The 18,534-nt window shown below is 37.1% G+C and overlaps 1 protein-coding gene across 1 annotated transcript in view; it reads left to right on the forward strand.

The window, feature by feature from the left end:
* The window catches only part of LOC100022336 (MOB-like protein phocein), an 84,040-nt gene that overhangs the window by 751 nt on the left and 64,755 nt on the right, over window positions 1–18,534 (forward strand). Inside the window, exon 2 of the mRNA XM_016433760.2 lies at window positions 398–562. Within this exon, the coding sequence (XP_016289246.1) occupies window positions 398–562 (165 nt within the window). The remainder of the gene's footprint in view (window positions 1–397; window positions 563–18,534) is intronic.

Raw genomic sequence — 18,534 nt, forward strand, 5'->3', positions numbered from 1 at the left:
GCGGGTCCCCGCTGTCTGCAGCCATGTGGAGGCCTCCATCGACCTTCTCCCATTGGGGGGCGGGATCGGGGTGCAGGTTGACCCCCTAGAGCGCCCCCACTCTTTCCTTATGAGCCAGGAGAAAAATGAAAAGTTTTGACCTTGGTTCGTCCTGGTAGCCATTCTGACCTGTGAGTGGGGAGACAACATAGACTTGATAAAATTTAAAATGCAACAAACTTGAAAGTGGAGATCAGAGATTTCGAAAACACGGTAGGGCCATCCCACAGTTAACAGGTGTTGTGGAATGGGGAAATCGGGCAAAAGTTTTGACACTTGTTCATGGTAATTTTCTTCAAGGAGGAATGACTTTTTGTTTGTTTGAAAATATATATATATAAAGTTTCTCTCTCAACAGGCGGGGCAGGCTTTTAGAAAGTTTCTTCCTCTCTTTGACCGAGTTTTGGTTGAAAGGAGTGCAGCTGAAACTGTTACCAAAGGAGGTATTATGCTTCCAGAAAAATCTCAAGGAAAAGTATTACAGGCAACCGTAGTAGCTGTTGGATCAGGATCCAAAGGAAAGGTAAATACAGATTCCTCAGCTTAACTATGTGAGAAAAGCAAAAAGATAACTTCTTTGTCTTGATTTAATTAGTAGTTTTTCAAACATACTAGCCCTTAGCTCAGTATATTCCAGTCTTCCTCAGTCCATCTAAGTAAGTGAATTTGAAATACCCTAACTACTGAGTACTCTTGTTTTTTTTTAAGTGAAAAGTCCTTATATGTAGATTGACACTGATTAGGAAATGATGCTGGAGCTGATTATTCATTACTGATAAGATGGATCTTGATAAGTTAGGCTTCCAGTTCTTTTTTTCACTTGTTCCTGTGAGTAGAATGCTCTTTACTCCTTCAAAACTCAGCTCAAATCTACCCTTCCAAGCCTCTTTACCCTATCCTCAGGATTCATTTTACACTAACATAGTTCCTGTTAGTTTTTTGCATGCTCTTTCTCCCATTGAGAGTGTGGGTTCCTTGAAATCAAAGAATGGGATTTTGCCTCCCTTTTGTCAGGGCTTACTCAGCCCACAGCACACTGTTAATAAATGCTTTTTGACTGGCATTTACTTGGCAGTCCACAACTTTAAGCAAATTTGTAGTGAGTATAATGTATTTCAAAGTAGCGTTTAAAAAATATGTAATTTTATCATAAACTAATAAAAATGAGTAAATAATATTAGGGACTGAGGGGAATTTTCTATCATTATAGAACCTATACCCTTCTCATAGATGTATAAATAGCATTGAGGTTCATAGCGGGTGATTTTCACTTGGCTTATAGCTTGTAAGGAATTCTCCTGCAAATCTGAGGAACCCCACTATGCCACATGACCTGTATTTTAATTATGTTTTTTGTGTATATTATTCCAAGCCCCCTTTAGAGGGGAATTCTAATTTTCTTCCTTTCTTGGGGGGGGATGTGGTGGTGGTTAGGAAGAGTTAATTTTCATAAATTTACACTCAGAAGTAGTCCATGTATTGAGACATCATTTAATCTTGTTGAATCTAAATTTTAAGGCTGTGTGGAAACTTATGGGAAGGGAACATACAAATCTTTTAAATACTTTAGTATGTGCCAGGCACCATTAGTGCCTTGAAAATACCATCTTATTTGATTCTCACAAACAACCCTGGGAGGTAGGAACTAATAATATCTGCATTTTAGAGTTGAAGAAAAGCAGAAAGAAGTTAAGTGAATTATCCAGGGTATCTAAGGTTGGATTTGAATTCAGGTCTTCCTGGCTATCATCTGATTGTATCCCTTTATTTTAGAGTTGAGAAAACGTTCAGAGAAGTTTGTTTTGGCAAGATCCCAGTGATAGATTAGTGACAGAACCAGGATTATAGAATGACTTGTGTTTACAGAGAAAGTTCTAGCAAGTTTTCCAGAAGCCTAGAGGGGAGTTATCAGAAAAGTTTTGAAACTTTTATGGTTCCCTATTGAAATCTTTTAACTATGCTTTTTGTTTGATCAGAAGATAACACCCTTATGTTTCCTTCTCCTTTGGGCCCTACATTTTAAGCTGTTATATCTGAATAACAAAAGTTGTACATTTTTCCTTTATCCTGTCTTCTTTACATAGAATAAATTTCTTATATTTGAATGAGAATGTAGATTAACATTTCCACCAGAATTTTTAACTGTTTCAGAGCTCTTGAGTTGTGTTATAGAAAGAAATGACTAACCAGGGTACCTCAGAGTTTAACCTAATGTTTAACTTGTAGTATAAAGTTCACTGAGAGCTTCCAAAATTTAAATCTTTGTGTGACTAAAGTGCATAGTTCTTTTGCTAAAGATAAATCCTTTGGCTTTTAGGACTAAAGAACTAGTTTTGAAATAATGGATCTTAATAAAATTAAAATATGCCACAAATTTATTGTTTTAATAAATTTAATGTGAGAGTTGGACAAAGAAGATGCGATCACTAACAATTTTTTTTTCCATTTTGTAGAGTGGAGAGATTCAGCCAGTTAGTGTGAAAGTTGGGGATAAAGTTCTTCTTCCAGAGTATGGTGGCACTAAAGTAGTCCTAGAAGACAAGGTTTGTTTTATTCAACTTTAAATGAGTGAAGTACTGCAGTGTTGCTAACAGAATTAACTAATATACTCTTTTTTTATTTGCAGGACTATTTCTTATTTAGAGATGGTGATATTCTGGGGAAATATTTAGACTGAAATCACTGTTGAAGTGGCGTCATGAATGTTGCCCATTCCACTGAAGTTCTGAAGTCTTTTGTTTCATCATGTAAATAATTTCCAGGTCTCTTGTTTTATAATAAACGGATATCTAGTGTCTGAAATCCAATTACTCTGCACCGATATGAACATTTCCAAATAAAAAAATGTATAAATGGATGGTTAACCATTTTTTTGTGTGTGTTAAAAATTCTCTGAAACATTTTAATGTCACAATTTTTAATAGATTTTAAGAGTTAAAAGAGGGCACCTAGGTATGTAAGTAGATAGAGTTCCTGGGCCTGGAGTCTGGAAATCTTGAGTTCAAATGTAGCTTCAGACAATAGCGGTGTAACTCTGGCAACCCAGGTAACAATCCTGTATGTCTCAGTTTCCTCATATATAAAATGAGGTAGAGTAAGAAATGGCAAATCACTGCAGTATCTTTACCCAAGAAAACCCCAAGAGAGCATCATGAAGTCAGACACAACTGAATAATAAAGAGTTAAAAGACTTTAAAATTGGGTGCTTTGCCTTTAGTTTTGATATAATTGTATCTGATTAAAAATAAGAATAAACAGTAACTTTCTTTTTAGTGCCATTATGTAAACCAAGTCTTAAGTAGTAACATTTTAACTCCCTAAAAGTAGAATTATTTACATTGTTGATAGAGGATCTATGTTATAGATACTTAGTGCTAGCTTAGTTTTGCTGAATAAAGTTTTTGTCTAAAATTTTTTAGTTAGGAATTTCCTAGGTAGATTCACTTTTTAAATATAGACCAGAAAATTGTCTCCTAAGAACTGAAAACATAAGATAGAGTATAATTTATTTCAGACTGTTGAGAGTGATTAGTTAGAACATGCTGAAACAATTATTAGATTGTTTCAAAATTACAATTTCTGGAGTCATGAAGACTTAAAATCCATGCTTAGACACTAGCTGTGTCCCTGAGTAAGTCATTTAACAGTATCCTGTTTCCATCTAACAGAATAATGTACCTACCTTACAGGGCTGTGAGGGGCAACTGCCACATCTTATAAGAGGCTTTGCAAATTTTTTCAAGCATATAAATGTTAGCTATTCTGTATTCCCAATAACCAATTATGGATTAATTTACATGGGCTAGTGGTGTAACCAATAGGAAAAGGAGTTACTGGGCACCTGTCACAGTTTTGGTGGTGTCTGCATTATTGCTGTATTCTTTAACACAACTGGATTGGCATACTAGATGTTTTGCCCTGTTCTTTAACTTCATAGGGCGTTTGTTTTTATTCTAGTAAAGAATTTTTTGATAAGCACAAATTCAATCAGATTTGTAATGTAGTCCTTGACCCTGTAAATAAAAGTGTTTTGGATCTGTCACATTCCAATAAGATAGATAATAGTTTAAGGAACAATTTAGAGAATTTTTAATTAAGATGAGTTTTTCCTTGGTCTCAGTAAAAATGATTTTGAATTTTAATTTGAAATCATAAATTTTAGTATTTAACTCAATATGTCCACTCTAAACATTTTTTTCAATTGCATGTAGAAATATTTACTGATGGTTACATGACATTTTGTGATTCAGATTCTTCCCTTAAAGTGGTAAGTATTCTGATATAGGTTTCACTAGTGTTGTCATGTAATACATATTTTCATATTCCTCATGCTGTAAAAGAAAACTCGGAAGAAAAACTCGAAGGAAATAAAGTAGAAAATGGAATTCTTTGATCTGCAATCAGACCCCAACAATTCTTTGACCTATGGGTAGCATTTTTTATCGTGAATCCTTTGGGGTTATCTTGGAACGTGGCATTGCTGATAATAGTTTAGTGCTTAACATGTCAACTCTTCTTGTTGAGGTCCTTGTACCTACAAGAATATACATGAATATCCCTGCTTGCATATCTCCATAGAAGTAAGTACAAAGGGCTTCTTTTTATAACTAATTTCTCAGTTTGGATTCATTTCCCACCCTTCTTTTTCTAAATGAAAAGTTGGGCCCAATAATAACATCCATGGTCACACAATTCTATCCACATCTTTCATATCTAGTTTCTAACACTCCAATTAATCAAGGCAAGAGAAGATAGGGATAGAGGTTTTTAACATTTTTTATCCCCTTTTTTGGGGGGGGGACATGGAGTACTTATGCTTGCATATAGAGAGAAGGAAGTTGCTTGAGGAGAAATGATCAAGAAAAGTTTTCACAGGACTTTGCCAGAAGACCAATAAAAGATAACTAATTTCTAGAACAGTATGCTGGAATTTTCATTTTGTTTCTGAAAAGGGGAAGAAAAAAGGGATAAAAATATGTAAAGGGCTATTTCTTGAAATCTTCCATTATAATGGAAAGCATGGTTTTCTTTTTCATTTAAAACATTTGTGCATTCAAGTTTATTAAATTATTTGAAGATTGGTTAATACCTTGAACTTAAGTATCTCCAAAGCAAAACATTTAAATGTCATTTATTCATCCTATTTTAAAAAAATTATTTGAGAAGGGAAATGGGGCAGCTAGTATGGTTTAGTGAATAGAGCACTAGTCTTGGAGTCAGGAAGACTTCATGAATTCAAATCCAGCCTGAGACTAGCTACATGACCCTGGGCAAGTCACAACCCTATTTGCCTCAGTTCCTCATCTGGAAAATGAGCTGGAGAAAAAAATGGCTACCCACTCCAGTATCTTTGCCAAGAAAACCCAAATGGGGTAATGAAGAATTAGAAACACTGAAATGACTGAACAGCAAAGAAAACAAGCAGTCTTATCAATTTTCTTCATTTGTAATTCTCAACTTCTCCATAGCCTTTAAAACTATTGATCACTCTCTCTTCCTTGATACTCTTTTCTCTAGGTTTTTGAGACACCATTGTCCCGAGTCTCCTGTCTTCTGACTACTCAGTCATTTAGATCACATGTTCTAACCATATGTGGCCCACAGGGTTCTTCCTGTCTGGGGCCTCTTCTTCTTTGGTACTACTTAAGTTGGTGATCTCACCAGCTCCCATGGATCTAATTACCATCTCTATGCTTATGATTCTCAAATCTATTCCAACTCAACCTCTCTGCTTATCTTCAATTTCATATCTTCATCTGCTTTCCAGACATCTTAAACTCATGCTTAAAACCCCACTCATTATCTTTCTAAGTCTTCTCCTGTTCTACCCTCCCCATTTCTGTTGAGGGCAATGTCATCTTTTCAGTCTCTCAGGCCTTAAAACAGGTATTATCCTCCATTCTTCTCAATAAATTCTAGCGGCTCTCTATTACCATCAAGATCAAACATGAAATTCAGTGTTTAATATTCAAAGCCCTTCATAATCTACCTGTCTCCTCCCTCTTTATTATTATTTTTAAATACTTACCTTCTATCTTAGAATTTATATTAAATATCAGTTCCCAAGGCATAAGAGCAGTAAGGGCTAGGCAATTGGGGTTAATTGACTTGCCCAGGATCATACAGGTTTGAACCCAGAACCTCCTCTCTCCAGGCCTCTATTCACTGACCCACGTACCTTTCCCTGCCTCTTGTCTTTTCAAGTTTTCTTATACCTTACACTGTCATATATTTTTTGATTCAGTAACAATGTCTTCCTGACTGTTCTACAAACAAGACACTTTCTCAGCTGTGGGCATTTTCTTTGACTGTCTCCCATGCCTGGAATACTTTTCTCATCTTCATCTTCTGACTTCCTTTAAATCCCAACTAAAATTCCATCTTCTAGAGAAAGCTTTTCCCAACCTCTTTTAATTAATACATTGTCAAATGTATTAATTAAATTAATTTAATATTAACATTAATTTTAATTTAAGGGATTTTTCTTTTTTAAATTATGTCCTATCTTGTAAATAACATGTGTGCACACATTTGTTTTATTCCTTCTATTAAATTGTGATCTCGTCTAAATGATCACCCTAGTGCAAATATTAATGGTATAGAAATGGGTCTTAATCAATGACACATGCAAAACCCAGAGGAATTGCAATCAGCTATGGGAGGAGGTTTGGGGGAGGGCAGGGAAAAAATGTGAATCTCGTAACCATGGAAAAATAAAAATATTAATTTCTAAATTAAATAAAATTTTCAAAAAAAGAATTGTGAGCTCCTTGAGGGCAGAGGCTGTCTTTTGCCTCTTTTTGTATCCCTAGCTCTTAGCACATAGCACTTAACAAATATTTACTGACTTTTGTAGGTGGAGAAGGCATAAAAAATTACCTGCCACAAATGACAGATGGAAGAATGTGAAGGCTGAATTTTGAGGTATAGTCAACAGGGCAAAAGTCTTTTTAAAAGGGGAACAATGTCCTGTGTTTGAAGTGTATGAAGTACTTAAAAAAGCCACACAAAAAAACCAACTACCAGGAAGGCTGATTCTGTGATTTATTCTATAAATAGTGTAGGAAAGGCCAAGTGGAGCATAGAAGCAAGTCACTACCATATAGTCTGCTGAACAGTAGTTTTGGAAGTGATGGAAATTTCTCCTGTTTCTTGATTCTGTCTCCCTCCCCACCCCACCCCCCTTTTAAAATCTAGGTTCAGGACAGAACCAGGACCTCAACTGTGGCCAATTTATCATTTCCTATATTGTTTCTAGCACTATACATAGCAAAAAACCAAGGGGAAAAACTTGCTCTGCAATTTCTCACTTTTTTCAATGGGTTTTAAGGAAGTTTTGGCCAACTTTCTACCTATAGGAAAATCTACTGGTTGAAAGAAGGCATTGTTCAGACTGCTTTACTTTTGTAAATAATAGAACAAGATAGCTCAGAACATTATGTAGCATGTTGTAATGTTACTAAACCTTGAGCACCAGCTATGAAATAAGATTTATGAAAGTGATTATGAGACTTTTGATTTTAATGCACATAAGTGCAGTGAGAACCCAAAAGTACTTAGGAATGAATTTAGTCTAATTTGTTCATACCATGTAATGAAATCATTTGTAAGACAGAGCTGATTAAGTAGCTGTTTTGGTTTAATTTCATAATATATTCCCAATCTTAATAACTTTATGCACATCATCTCTACCCCTCTCCCACTTAATTTTTTTCCCCTTTAACAGATATTTATTTGACTTGCAAACAGTTGTGTGTATGTGTGTGGGAGGAGAGAAATTCCTGGCCTTGGAATTGCAAAGCCTAGCTTTGTGTGTCATGCCTGTTTCCTCATCTAAGATGTAGATAATATTTGTACTTTTAAAGCTAAGATAACAATATACTCAGTGACTACAACAATGTAAATGGAAAATACTTGCAAAACAAGTGGAAATGGATGTTGCGAAATTATAAGGAATAAGCTTGGCCCCAAAGAATAGATATATAAATTGAACCTGTATGTCATTAACCATCACCCCCCACTACCCCCACTTGCAGATATTGGGCATCTACACGTGTTGGGTATGGCACATTACTACAGCAGATTTTTCAAAGTATTGATTGGTTTACTGAATTTTTTTTTCTCTTCTATGTCTTTTTTTTAAACTCTTACCTTCTTAGAACCAATACACAGTGTTTGGTTCCAGGGGAGAAGAGCAGTAAGAGCTAGGCAATAGGGGTTTAAATGGCTTGCCCAGGGTCACACAGCTAGGAATATTAGTTATATAGGATGACTCTGGAAGGAGGATGGGGAAGACTATGGAGGTGGATCTAAGCTATATTAAAGCAAAAGATATCAATAAAATGTATTTTAAAAATATTTGCTCTAAGAACAAGATCTGGAGTTGGGAAGACCTGGGTTCAAATGTGACCTCAGACACTTCCTGCTATGTGACCCACTTAATTCTGTCACTTAACCCCAATTGCCCAATGCTTCATGAAGGTAAGGGTTTTGAAAAACAAAACATTTGCTCTCCCTACCTCAGCATAAATATGAGAATACCTTGTAAACCACAGTACTATCATAGTAGTAGTAGTCTCTCGGTAACCAAGGATGACGATTGTCTTTGTGCGCTTTCATCTATGGTGTATAGATGAGTGTGCACAAAGACACTTGTGCGTGAAGGAGATTTAAGTGGAAAAGTCGGTGCACAGAGACAGTCCCACTCTCTCGGCATTGGAAGCCTGGGTCCAATGGCACAAAAAGTCATTACGCCTGGAGACTTCCTCAGCTGCATTATATAGCCCTGTTGTCTTTTGTGCTCCAACACGCCCTAAGCACTCCACAGTGCTTTGCTGCATCGCCATCTCAGCCGTTGAACCTTCTTATTGGTTTCTTCCATCTGTTCTGCTGAAGCAGTCTTCACATGCTGTGTGAGCAAAGCCCTAGTTCACCAGGGGTCGATGACCCGATGGCTACCCTCACAAGATTTAGCTGGCCTGTCGAAGCCATTGCCTGGGGTGTGTCTGCTGCCCCATGCTAGCAGCTACTGGGAGCCACAAGTAAGAGCTGGGTGTCAGGTGAGGGTCAGAGGCTGGAGAGCTACCCTAGGAGGGCACGACAAGCCCTCCATACCAGAGATACTACCCCTCCCTGAGCATGCTGGGTCTGGAGTCAGGAGGACTTAGGTTCAAATCTGACCATAGACATTTCCTAGCTGAGTGACCCTGGGCAAGTCACTTAACCCAGATTTCCTAGACTTTGCCACTCTTCTGCCTTGAAACCAAAACATAATATTGACTCTAAGACAGAAGAGTTAAAAAAAAAATTTAAGTCAAATGGAGAATTTTCTATTTGATATTGAATATAATAGGGAGACACTGGCTTTTATTGAATAGAGGGTAAGGGGTGACATGGTCAAACTTACTATATAAAGTGAATAATTATTTTGACTATCTCCTTTTGAGTCTGAATCTGTGGTTTTATTCATATAGGAATGATCATTGATAAAAGGAATTGGCATGCAGCCTGTTAAAAGCAAGATTTATGGGAACTTTCTGACTCAAGCTAGTTCTCTATCCACTATTCTAGGGTACTTTTCATTATGGCCCAGAGAGTTTAGATTATTTGCCCCAAGGTTACTATATTTAGCAATCCCTCTGTTGGATATAGATTCCAAGTCAGTCACAGATAGAATGGCAAGTCTCCTATATCCCAAAATGCTTGTTGTGGAAGTTTTTGTGGTAGTAAAAATCAACAAAGATAACCCTGGAAACTATTTGCAGATAGATTAGGGAATTACTGCACAAAATGTGGTTTGTAAAAAGTAATGGAACAAATCTGAAGAATTCAAAGAAACGTGGGAAGACATGAATTGACAGAAAGTAAGCGGAACCAATAAAGTATATACACCAACTACAATAATGTCAACAAAAAGAACTTTGGATTTGGAGTCATAAGGTTTTGGATTCAAGTTCTTCTGCTACTATCTATGTAACCCTGCACAAATTATTTTACTGAACTATTTTCTTATTTATGAAGTTGAAAAAGTTGGACCACATTTCTTAGGTCCTTTCCAGTTCTGTAGCTTAGGAACTTCTTTGAGTCAGTTTCTGATCTCCCTCCAAGCTTTGGTGCTACCCATCTCCCCTCTCCCAACAATTATCCTATTTGGACAGAGGGTTTTGGGGGTCTGACATGTGATTTCATTAGAATCAGAAATTCCTGATGAGGAAACTCTTTCTCCTTATATAGAATAGCACTTGTTCTATTGCTGATAGTCCTATATAAGATTTGTCCAGGAAACTGAGAGAAGGTTTGAAGTGAGAATAATAAGCAATTGTTTACTGTCTAAAGAGAAAATAAGATAAAAGCTTCTCAGTGACCAACACCTCTAAAAAATAAGCTCAGAGAGAAAAACAAAAAAGTAACAGATTTAGTTCAACTCAAAATATTAAATCTGAGAAAATCTGAGACACTACAGAGAAAAGAAGCAAGAAGAAAAATTAGGGGATTTGGGAAAGACCAGTATTGAATGCCAGATAATTATTAACTAGTATAACAACACAACAACAACTCATATTTGTCATTGTTATTTGTCCTTTTTTGACACAATATGTGATGTCTTGATTTTGGAGTGAATTGAATTTAAATAAGGCAGAGTTACACAAAGTCCTCAACCTCAGTCTCTTCCAAAATCTTCAAAGTCCAGTGGCAATACAAAAATCAGCATGGCTGTTGGTGGTCTGGGATTAAGTGGATGGTTTTGGTATCTTCCATATCAAACAACAGTTTGCTCTAGCTGCTTCCATGGACATTGGAATACATTGTTCTCCTCAGCCCATCCCACGAAAGAAAGCCTTCGCTTGTTTGGGGTAGACATTCCCCTAGATGACCAATAGGTAACTATGTTGTGTGTGTGTGCGCGCACACACACACACACACAAACATAAAGCTCTTTAAAAGGGAGGGAAAGGAAGGAGGCAGCTAGGTGGCTCAGTAGATTGAGAGTCAGGCCCAGAGATTGGAGGTCTAGGTTCAAATCTAGCCTCAGACACTTCCTAGCTACATGACCCTAGGCAAGTCATTTAACACCCATTGCCTACCCCTTACCACTATTCTGTCTTGCAACTAATACACAGTATTGATTTTAAGATGAAAGGCAAGGGTTTAAAAAAAAAGTAAAACCCTTACCTTCTATCTTTGAATCTATATTAGGTATTGGTTCTGAGGCAGAAGAGTGGTAAGGGCCAGGCAATGGGGGTTAAGTGACTTGCCCAGGGTCACACAGCTAGGAAGTATTTAAGGCCAGATTTGAACAGAGGACCTCCTGTCTCTAGGCCTGGCTCTCAATTCACTGAGCCACCTTGCTGACCCTATATGGCATTTTAAAGTAAACAAAGACCTTTCTTCACAACAATCCTGGGAGGCAGATATTAGGAGTATTATTATTCCCACTTTTTAAATGAACAATAAATCTGAAGATTTCAAAGAAACATGGTAAGACATGAATTGATGTAAATTAAGCAAACCCAGTAAATATATGCATCAACTATAACAATGTCAACATTAAAAAGTAGAACCATGTAATTATAAAGGCTTATCTTCATTCCAGATCATGAGAGAAATCTAGACAGATCTAAATAAATGGAAAAATAGTTATTGTTCTTACATAGGTCATATTAATATAATAAAAAGGACACTACTATCTAAATTACTATATGCAGTGCCATCCTACTCAATCAGATTACCAAAGAATTACTTTATAGATCTAAGAAAAAAGTAAGGAAATTCATCAAAAAGAAATATCAAAATCTGGCCTCACTACACTTCCTAGCTAGCTGTGTGACCCTGGGCAAATTGGTTAACCTCTATTGTCTAGCCCTTACTTCCCTTCTGCCTTGAAACCAATATATAGTATTTATTGTAAGATAAAAGATAAGGCTTTTTGTTAACAACAAAAACAAAAACAAAAAAACAGAAGGATCAAAAATCAAGAGAAATAATAAAAAAGGGGGAAAGAAGTGGGGCTAGCAATACCAAATCTCAAACTACAATGCAAAACAGTAATCATCAAAACTATTTTGCAAAGTGTCATTAATCAGTTATTTAAAATTATATTGACATGTAATCCCTAAAAATTAAAAATAAGTCAGAACTGGCACTGGTTAAAAAATAGTTCTATCAATGAAATAGATTATGTACACTTCTGACATCATTCAAATGAAACTTCACACTCTAAAGTTACCAATGATCTTTTAATTACCAGATCTAATGACTCTTTTCTCAATTTTTATTCTTACTGTCCTTTCTTCAGTTTTTAACACTGTTGATTACCTCCTTGTGATACTTTCACTAGGTTTTTGTGACATTGCTCTCTGCAGGTCCTCTTCCTATCTCTCCAACAGTTCCTCACTTACCTTTGCTGGTTCTTTATCCAAGACATTCCCACTAATCCTTAGGCTCTGTCTTGACTCTTATTTTCTTTTCCAAAACTCCTTGATGATTTTATTAACTTCTATGGGTTTAATTATCATCTTTATGCAGATGATTCCCAACTTTATACATCTAGCTCTCATCTCTATCCTGAACACAGTTTTAAATCACCAATTGCTTTTAGACATTGAACTGGATATTCCAGAGATAACTAAAATTCAACATGTCCAAAACAGAATTAATTTTCTTTCTCCCTCCCCCAAAACCTTCCCTCTTCTAAAATTTCCTACAACTTTTGAGGACATATCCATTTTCCCAATCATCAAAGTTGCAGCCTCCTGGCCCGCGAGAGGTTGCAAGGAGAGAAGATAGAGATAGGGAAGAAGTTTTAGATCCCTCGAAGGGTATGAACGAGCCAACTTTAGAGATGTAAATAATCGAGTCAGTAAACAATTATTATTTATAAGAGCCACAGCTGCTCCGACCACTGGGCTATCCAGGCTAACCCACCCAATGGTCTCAATTTAACACTGCACTGGTCAGAGGATAATGCTAGCTCAGATGGAAAGGAGATCAGAAACTAAAGGAGGTAGATAATGCTAGGTAGCATTAGAAGAAAGAGAGAGGAAGGAAGGCAGGCCTGGCCTAAAGACCAGGCCTTAGTGAGAAAGATAGAGAGGAGAGAGAAAGGGGAGAAGATGCTCCTTTGCAAACCTGTGGGTGTCCTCCAAGTGGGCGGGCTGGCTGTGGCTCCTCAATTTATTGTCTTGGTAGCTCAATACATATTGAACAGTTACATGATACCTTAATGCATATGGATGAGTTACCTGGGGTATTCCCATTGGATAATGCAACTTATGACAAGATGAAGGTGGGGTTATTATCCCCGGGAGAGTGAGACAAAGGAAAGCAAGGTTTCGCACCTAAACTTTAGCCACACTGGCAATAAAGCTCATTGCCATGCGCAGGATGGCCATGTGCTCACTCACAATCCTTGTCTCCCCATAATGCCTATGGGCTGGACTGCTACAAAAGTTTACTACCTTGGGGTCATCTTCAACTCCTCTCTCAGATTCACTCTACATACCCAATTTGTTGCCAACTGTTATCGACATCACTCATCTTTCCTTCGTTTTGCTTATATAGCAACTACCACCCTGGTATAAGCCTTCAATATTTCATAGATGGATTTTCACCAGAGTTTTCTATTTGGCCCCTTCCCACTCCAATCTATACCTGACTTAGATGCCAAAGAGATTTTCCTAAAGCACAGATCTGAGCCTGTTATCCTGCTATTTAGTGAACTTCAGTAGCTTCCTATCACTCCCAGGATCAAATTAAATCCTGTGTTTACTATTGAAAACACTTTACTACTTGGCCTCTTCCTACAGCTTATATCTTACACTATACTCCCCTCTATTTACTCTACAATGGAGTAACACTAGCCTTTCTGTTTTTTGAACCAGACAGACATTGCATCTCAACTCTTTGGTTTTTTGGTGGAAATCCCCCAAGCTCAGAATGCTCTCTTTCCTCTCTTCAGACTTTTTATTTCCCTGGTTTCTATCAAGACTAGCAATGGGGGCAGCCAGGTGTCTTAGTGGATAGAGCACCAGACTTGACCTCAGACATTTCCTAGCTATTTGACCCTGGACAAGTCCTTTTACCACAGTTTCCTAGCCCTCATCACTTTTCTGTCTTACTTATTATTGATTCTAAGACAGAAGGTAAGCACTAAAAAATGGTCCAAATTTGTTACTTGAACATGAGTGACACATCAACAAATTAGAAGAATAAGAAAGAAATTATATTTTATCTCTATGGATTGAGAAAGAGTTCAGGATCAAACAAAGAATATATGTAGAGGTTCTCAGAAGATAAAATGGACAATTCTGATTATAAAATATTATAAATATACATAGAAACAAAACCAATGTAATTAAAATTAGAAGAGAAATGGGCAATCAAGAAAAAAGTCTTTTTTTTCTCTGATAAAGGTCTTATTTCCAGGATATTCCAGTATATATATAAGGAACTGCTTCAAATTTATGAGTCATTTCCTAGCTGATAAGTGAAAAGTCAAAAGATATGACCAGATTTCAAAAGAAGAAATCCAAACTCCCAAGATCCATGTGGAAAATGCTTCAAATCCCGAATAACTAGTGAAATGATAATATTAATAGGTAACATATATGCCTATTAAAGCAATTCTGAGGTTCTACCTCTCACCTATTAGACTGACAAGGATGACAAAAGTGGAAAATGATAAATGATAGAAGGACTATAGGCAACTGTCACTGATCAGTGTGTTAGGCAGGATTTGTGAGTGAGTACTTTTTAACTTAAACTTTTCTTTTTGTTTGGTGTCTTTATACTGTTCCTACTTGACACGACATTTCTTTTGGGCTGGTTATTCCTCCAGGCTCCCTAGGTCAATGATGGTGAGCCTTTCAGAGATAGAGTGCTGGGCACCACCCCTTCACTGAGTGCTGGGCATGCCCCACTCCTTAACCCTACACAGGGGAGGGAGAGCTTTCATTGGGCTGCTGGGTGGAGGGGCCAGTGAAGTGAGGAATGTAGGTTTTCTCCCTGAAGCTCAGTTCTCTGGGCCTGTTTCCTGCTGAGTAAGGTATTTCCTATGGCTATGTGCTTCTCTAGCAAGATGTAGTTGTTGATGGGAAGAAGAAAGAAGTCCTCTTCCCCACTCTGCTATTTTCTGGAAGAGACTCCGGGAAAAAGAATAATTCTCTCTTGAGAGCAGAGGACTTCCATAACTCCATAACATCCTCCATAACTCCAAACTTCCTTCATAATTCTTCTCGATGACCTAGCTGGCTAACTAGCTTTTTTTCACTTAATTAAAGAAAATTTTTTTCTCAATTACATGTAAACAAAAATTTTGATTTCCAAATTCTTTCCCTCCATCCCTTCCTTTGCCCCTCTTTGAGAAGGTAGACAATTTGATATATATTAAATATGTGCATCCATCTAAAACATTTCCATATTAGTCATGTTGAAAAAGAAAATCCAGAGCGAAAAATAATAAAATTTGTTAAAAGTATATTTCAATCTGTATTCAGACACCATCACTTTTTTCTCTGGAAGTGGAGAATGTTTTTCACTGTCCCTCAAACCAGACTATAAAAAAAGTTATGAACAAATCCCTATGCACACTGCACATATCTTATTTTAAAGGAAAAAAACAAAATAGGAACAAATACAATATTTAAAATAAAGAACAAGTAAATTTAAATCAACAACCTGACAACATAATGGTCCCTGTAATAGGGGCCATTATATTGTACATCTAGGGGGAGTATGAGGGCCATTGTACTACTGTGTTTCCCTGAAAATAAGACACTGTCTTATATTAATTTTACTCCAAAAAACAGAGGGTGTCTTATAAAACACCCAGTGGCAGTGGTGGGCTTCTCACAGTAGAGGCCCTCTGCTGATGTCACAGGCCAGATCACCACTATCTGATGCCTGTATTCAGTACTGGAGGTGGTGCCAGGCTTGTGACACTGTATACTGCTAGCAGGCTGTGATGGGCCTGTCACACCTTGCACAGGCCCATCACTGCCACCACTATGCCAGGCAGTGGTACACACAGTGTGGAATCCCCTCCCCCAGATCTCGGCACCATGCTGATGGTTTCCATTGTGTAGCCACATAATCCTTTGCACAGAGCCTAGTTCTCATTCAATTACTCTTAGAACAAGGAGCCACGCAAAGGATTATGTCGCTGGAAGTAGAACTGTACAGCGCCACCTCGCTTTGGCGTTGCCACATATAGTGCTCCTCTCACTGATCACCAATGAAAGAGGTGCCCTGGAAGTGCGGTGGGGGCCAGACAAATGGCCTCAGAGGACCCACAGGCTGTAGTTTGGGGACCCCTGATCTAAAAGAAGGGTCAATTACATGAACTGATGCAGAGTGAAATAAGCAGAACCAGAACATTATACATAATAACTGCAATATTGTGGAATGACCAAATGTGATAGACTTTGCTACTAACAGCAATACACTGATTGAGGACAATTCTGAGGGACTTATGAAAAGAATCCTATCCACCTCTAGAGAAAGAACTGTGGGAATAGAAATGAAGAAGAAAACACATGATTTATCAATTGTATATTTGGGTATATGACTTGGGGTTTTGGTTTTATAAGATTATTAACTTATAAAAATGAATAATATGGAAATGTTTTGTGTTATAATACATGTATAACATAGACTGAATTGCTTGTGAGTTCCGGGACAGGGGAGGGAAGAAAGGAGGGAGACAACATGATCCATATAACTTTGGAAAACTTATGTAAAAATTTGCTATTAAAATAAAATAAAGACATTAAAAAAACAAATAAAAGAAGAATTAGTGGGTTGTAGGGAAAGGGCAGTTCTGCCCCCCCCACATTTAGTGGGAGAGTTAATCATTTCACATCACTGTACTACACACACTAGACAAACAACACTGAATAGAAAGATTTTTTTCCCTTCTTAATTGATGCAGCATCCTGTTCCTCTGCTGCTCTCTTGGGGAAAAGATCAAAGGACTATCCAATTCAGCATTGAGCCACATATGTCTGTGAAATATATGGAATTTTCCAAGATAGCCCTAACATATGGTATGAAGGTCTTTGTTGGTCCATTCCCATATATACTTTGTGTAGGTTGCAATCTCTTTGCCAAGTAACTGTCCTAAGTCTGAAAGGTAGATACTATTTAAACTATTTAAAATGATATGTGAACAACTCACTCGTTTTAGCCAATTAAGATCTGAAGTGGATGAAACCTGAAATCTTACATATAGTTTTAGCATATGCCTGAGAGTCACTTTATTTCAAAAGAATCTTGAAGGTAGGGTTTTACACTATCAAATGAAATATTTTTTTTGAAAATCAATAAACAATTAATGTAGTAGGAACTTTTTGTCCAGTCAATTCTATGATGATAAAGATATCTACTATGTGGGGCAGTTTGGTGGCTCAGTGGACAGAAAGCCAGGCCTGGAGACTGGAGGTGCTAGGCTCAAATCTGGTCTCAGACACTTCCTAGCTGTGTGATCTTTGGCAAGTCACTTAACTCAATTGCCTAGTCCTTACCACTCTTCTGTCTTGGAACTAATTCAGAGTATTGATTCCAAGATGGAAGGTAAGGGTTTATTAAAAACTGTGGACTAATGCTTATACCTGAACAGGTCTACCTGTTCCTCCTCTCAGACCCTCATTAAGGATACCCTCAATATATGTGTACATTACTCACAAATATTTCATATAGATAGAAAAGTAAGCATGTTGATATGTGGTTATTGAGATTTTCTTGTTTTTTTTTTAACTGTGGAAAATACTTGGAAGACCTCTATTTCATTAGACATAGCTCCTTCTTAAACTCTGCAATCCAGCCAAACCCACCTCTATTCCCACAAAATATGCTCCATTTTTATCTCCTTGCCTTTTCCTGGAATGCATTCCTTTCTTAATATCTGCTTCAGAGAGTCCCTTTCTTCCTTTAAGCCCCATCTTCTCCATAAAACCTCTTTTGATCCCCACAACTGAGTGTCCTTCTTCCAAAATGATCTATATTTAACTGCTTAATATATGTAATAATTTATTCACTTAGTATTTATGCTGCAAACAAGTATACATTAGAATATTAGATCTGTTTGAGTAGAGAGTTTAATTATTTGTGTTTCTAACCCCAGTGCCTGGCACATAATAAATACTTGTTGATTGACTAACAGATAAATATTAACAAATAAATACCTCCAGGAGAATGAGAGGCTAATTATGCATTCATCAATTAATTTTTGTTGTTATTTAGTCTCATCTGACTCTTTGTGACCCCATTAGGAGTTTTCTTGGAAAAGATACTGGAGTAGCTTGCCATTTCCTTTTCTAGCTCATTTTACAGATAAGGAAACAGAGACAAACAGGGTTGAATGACTTGCGTAAGGTTGCACATCCAGTGTTTGAGGCCAGATTTGAACTCAGAGATGAGACTTCTTCATTCCAGGCCTGGCACTCAATTCATTATACTACCTAACTTGTCTATTAGAATATCATAATTGGAAGGAATCTC

Source organism: Monodelphis domestica, chromosome 4 (genome assembly GCF_027887165.1).
Source record: "Monodelphis domestica isolate mMonDom1 chromosome 4, mMonDom1.pri, whole genome shotgun sequence".
Lineage (NCBI taxonomy): Eukaryota > Metazoa > Chordata > Mammalia > Didelphimorphia > Didelphidae > Monodelphis > Monodelphis domestica.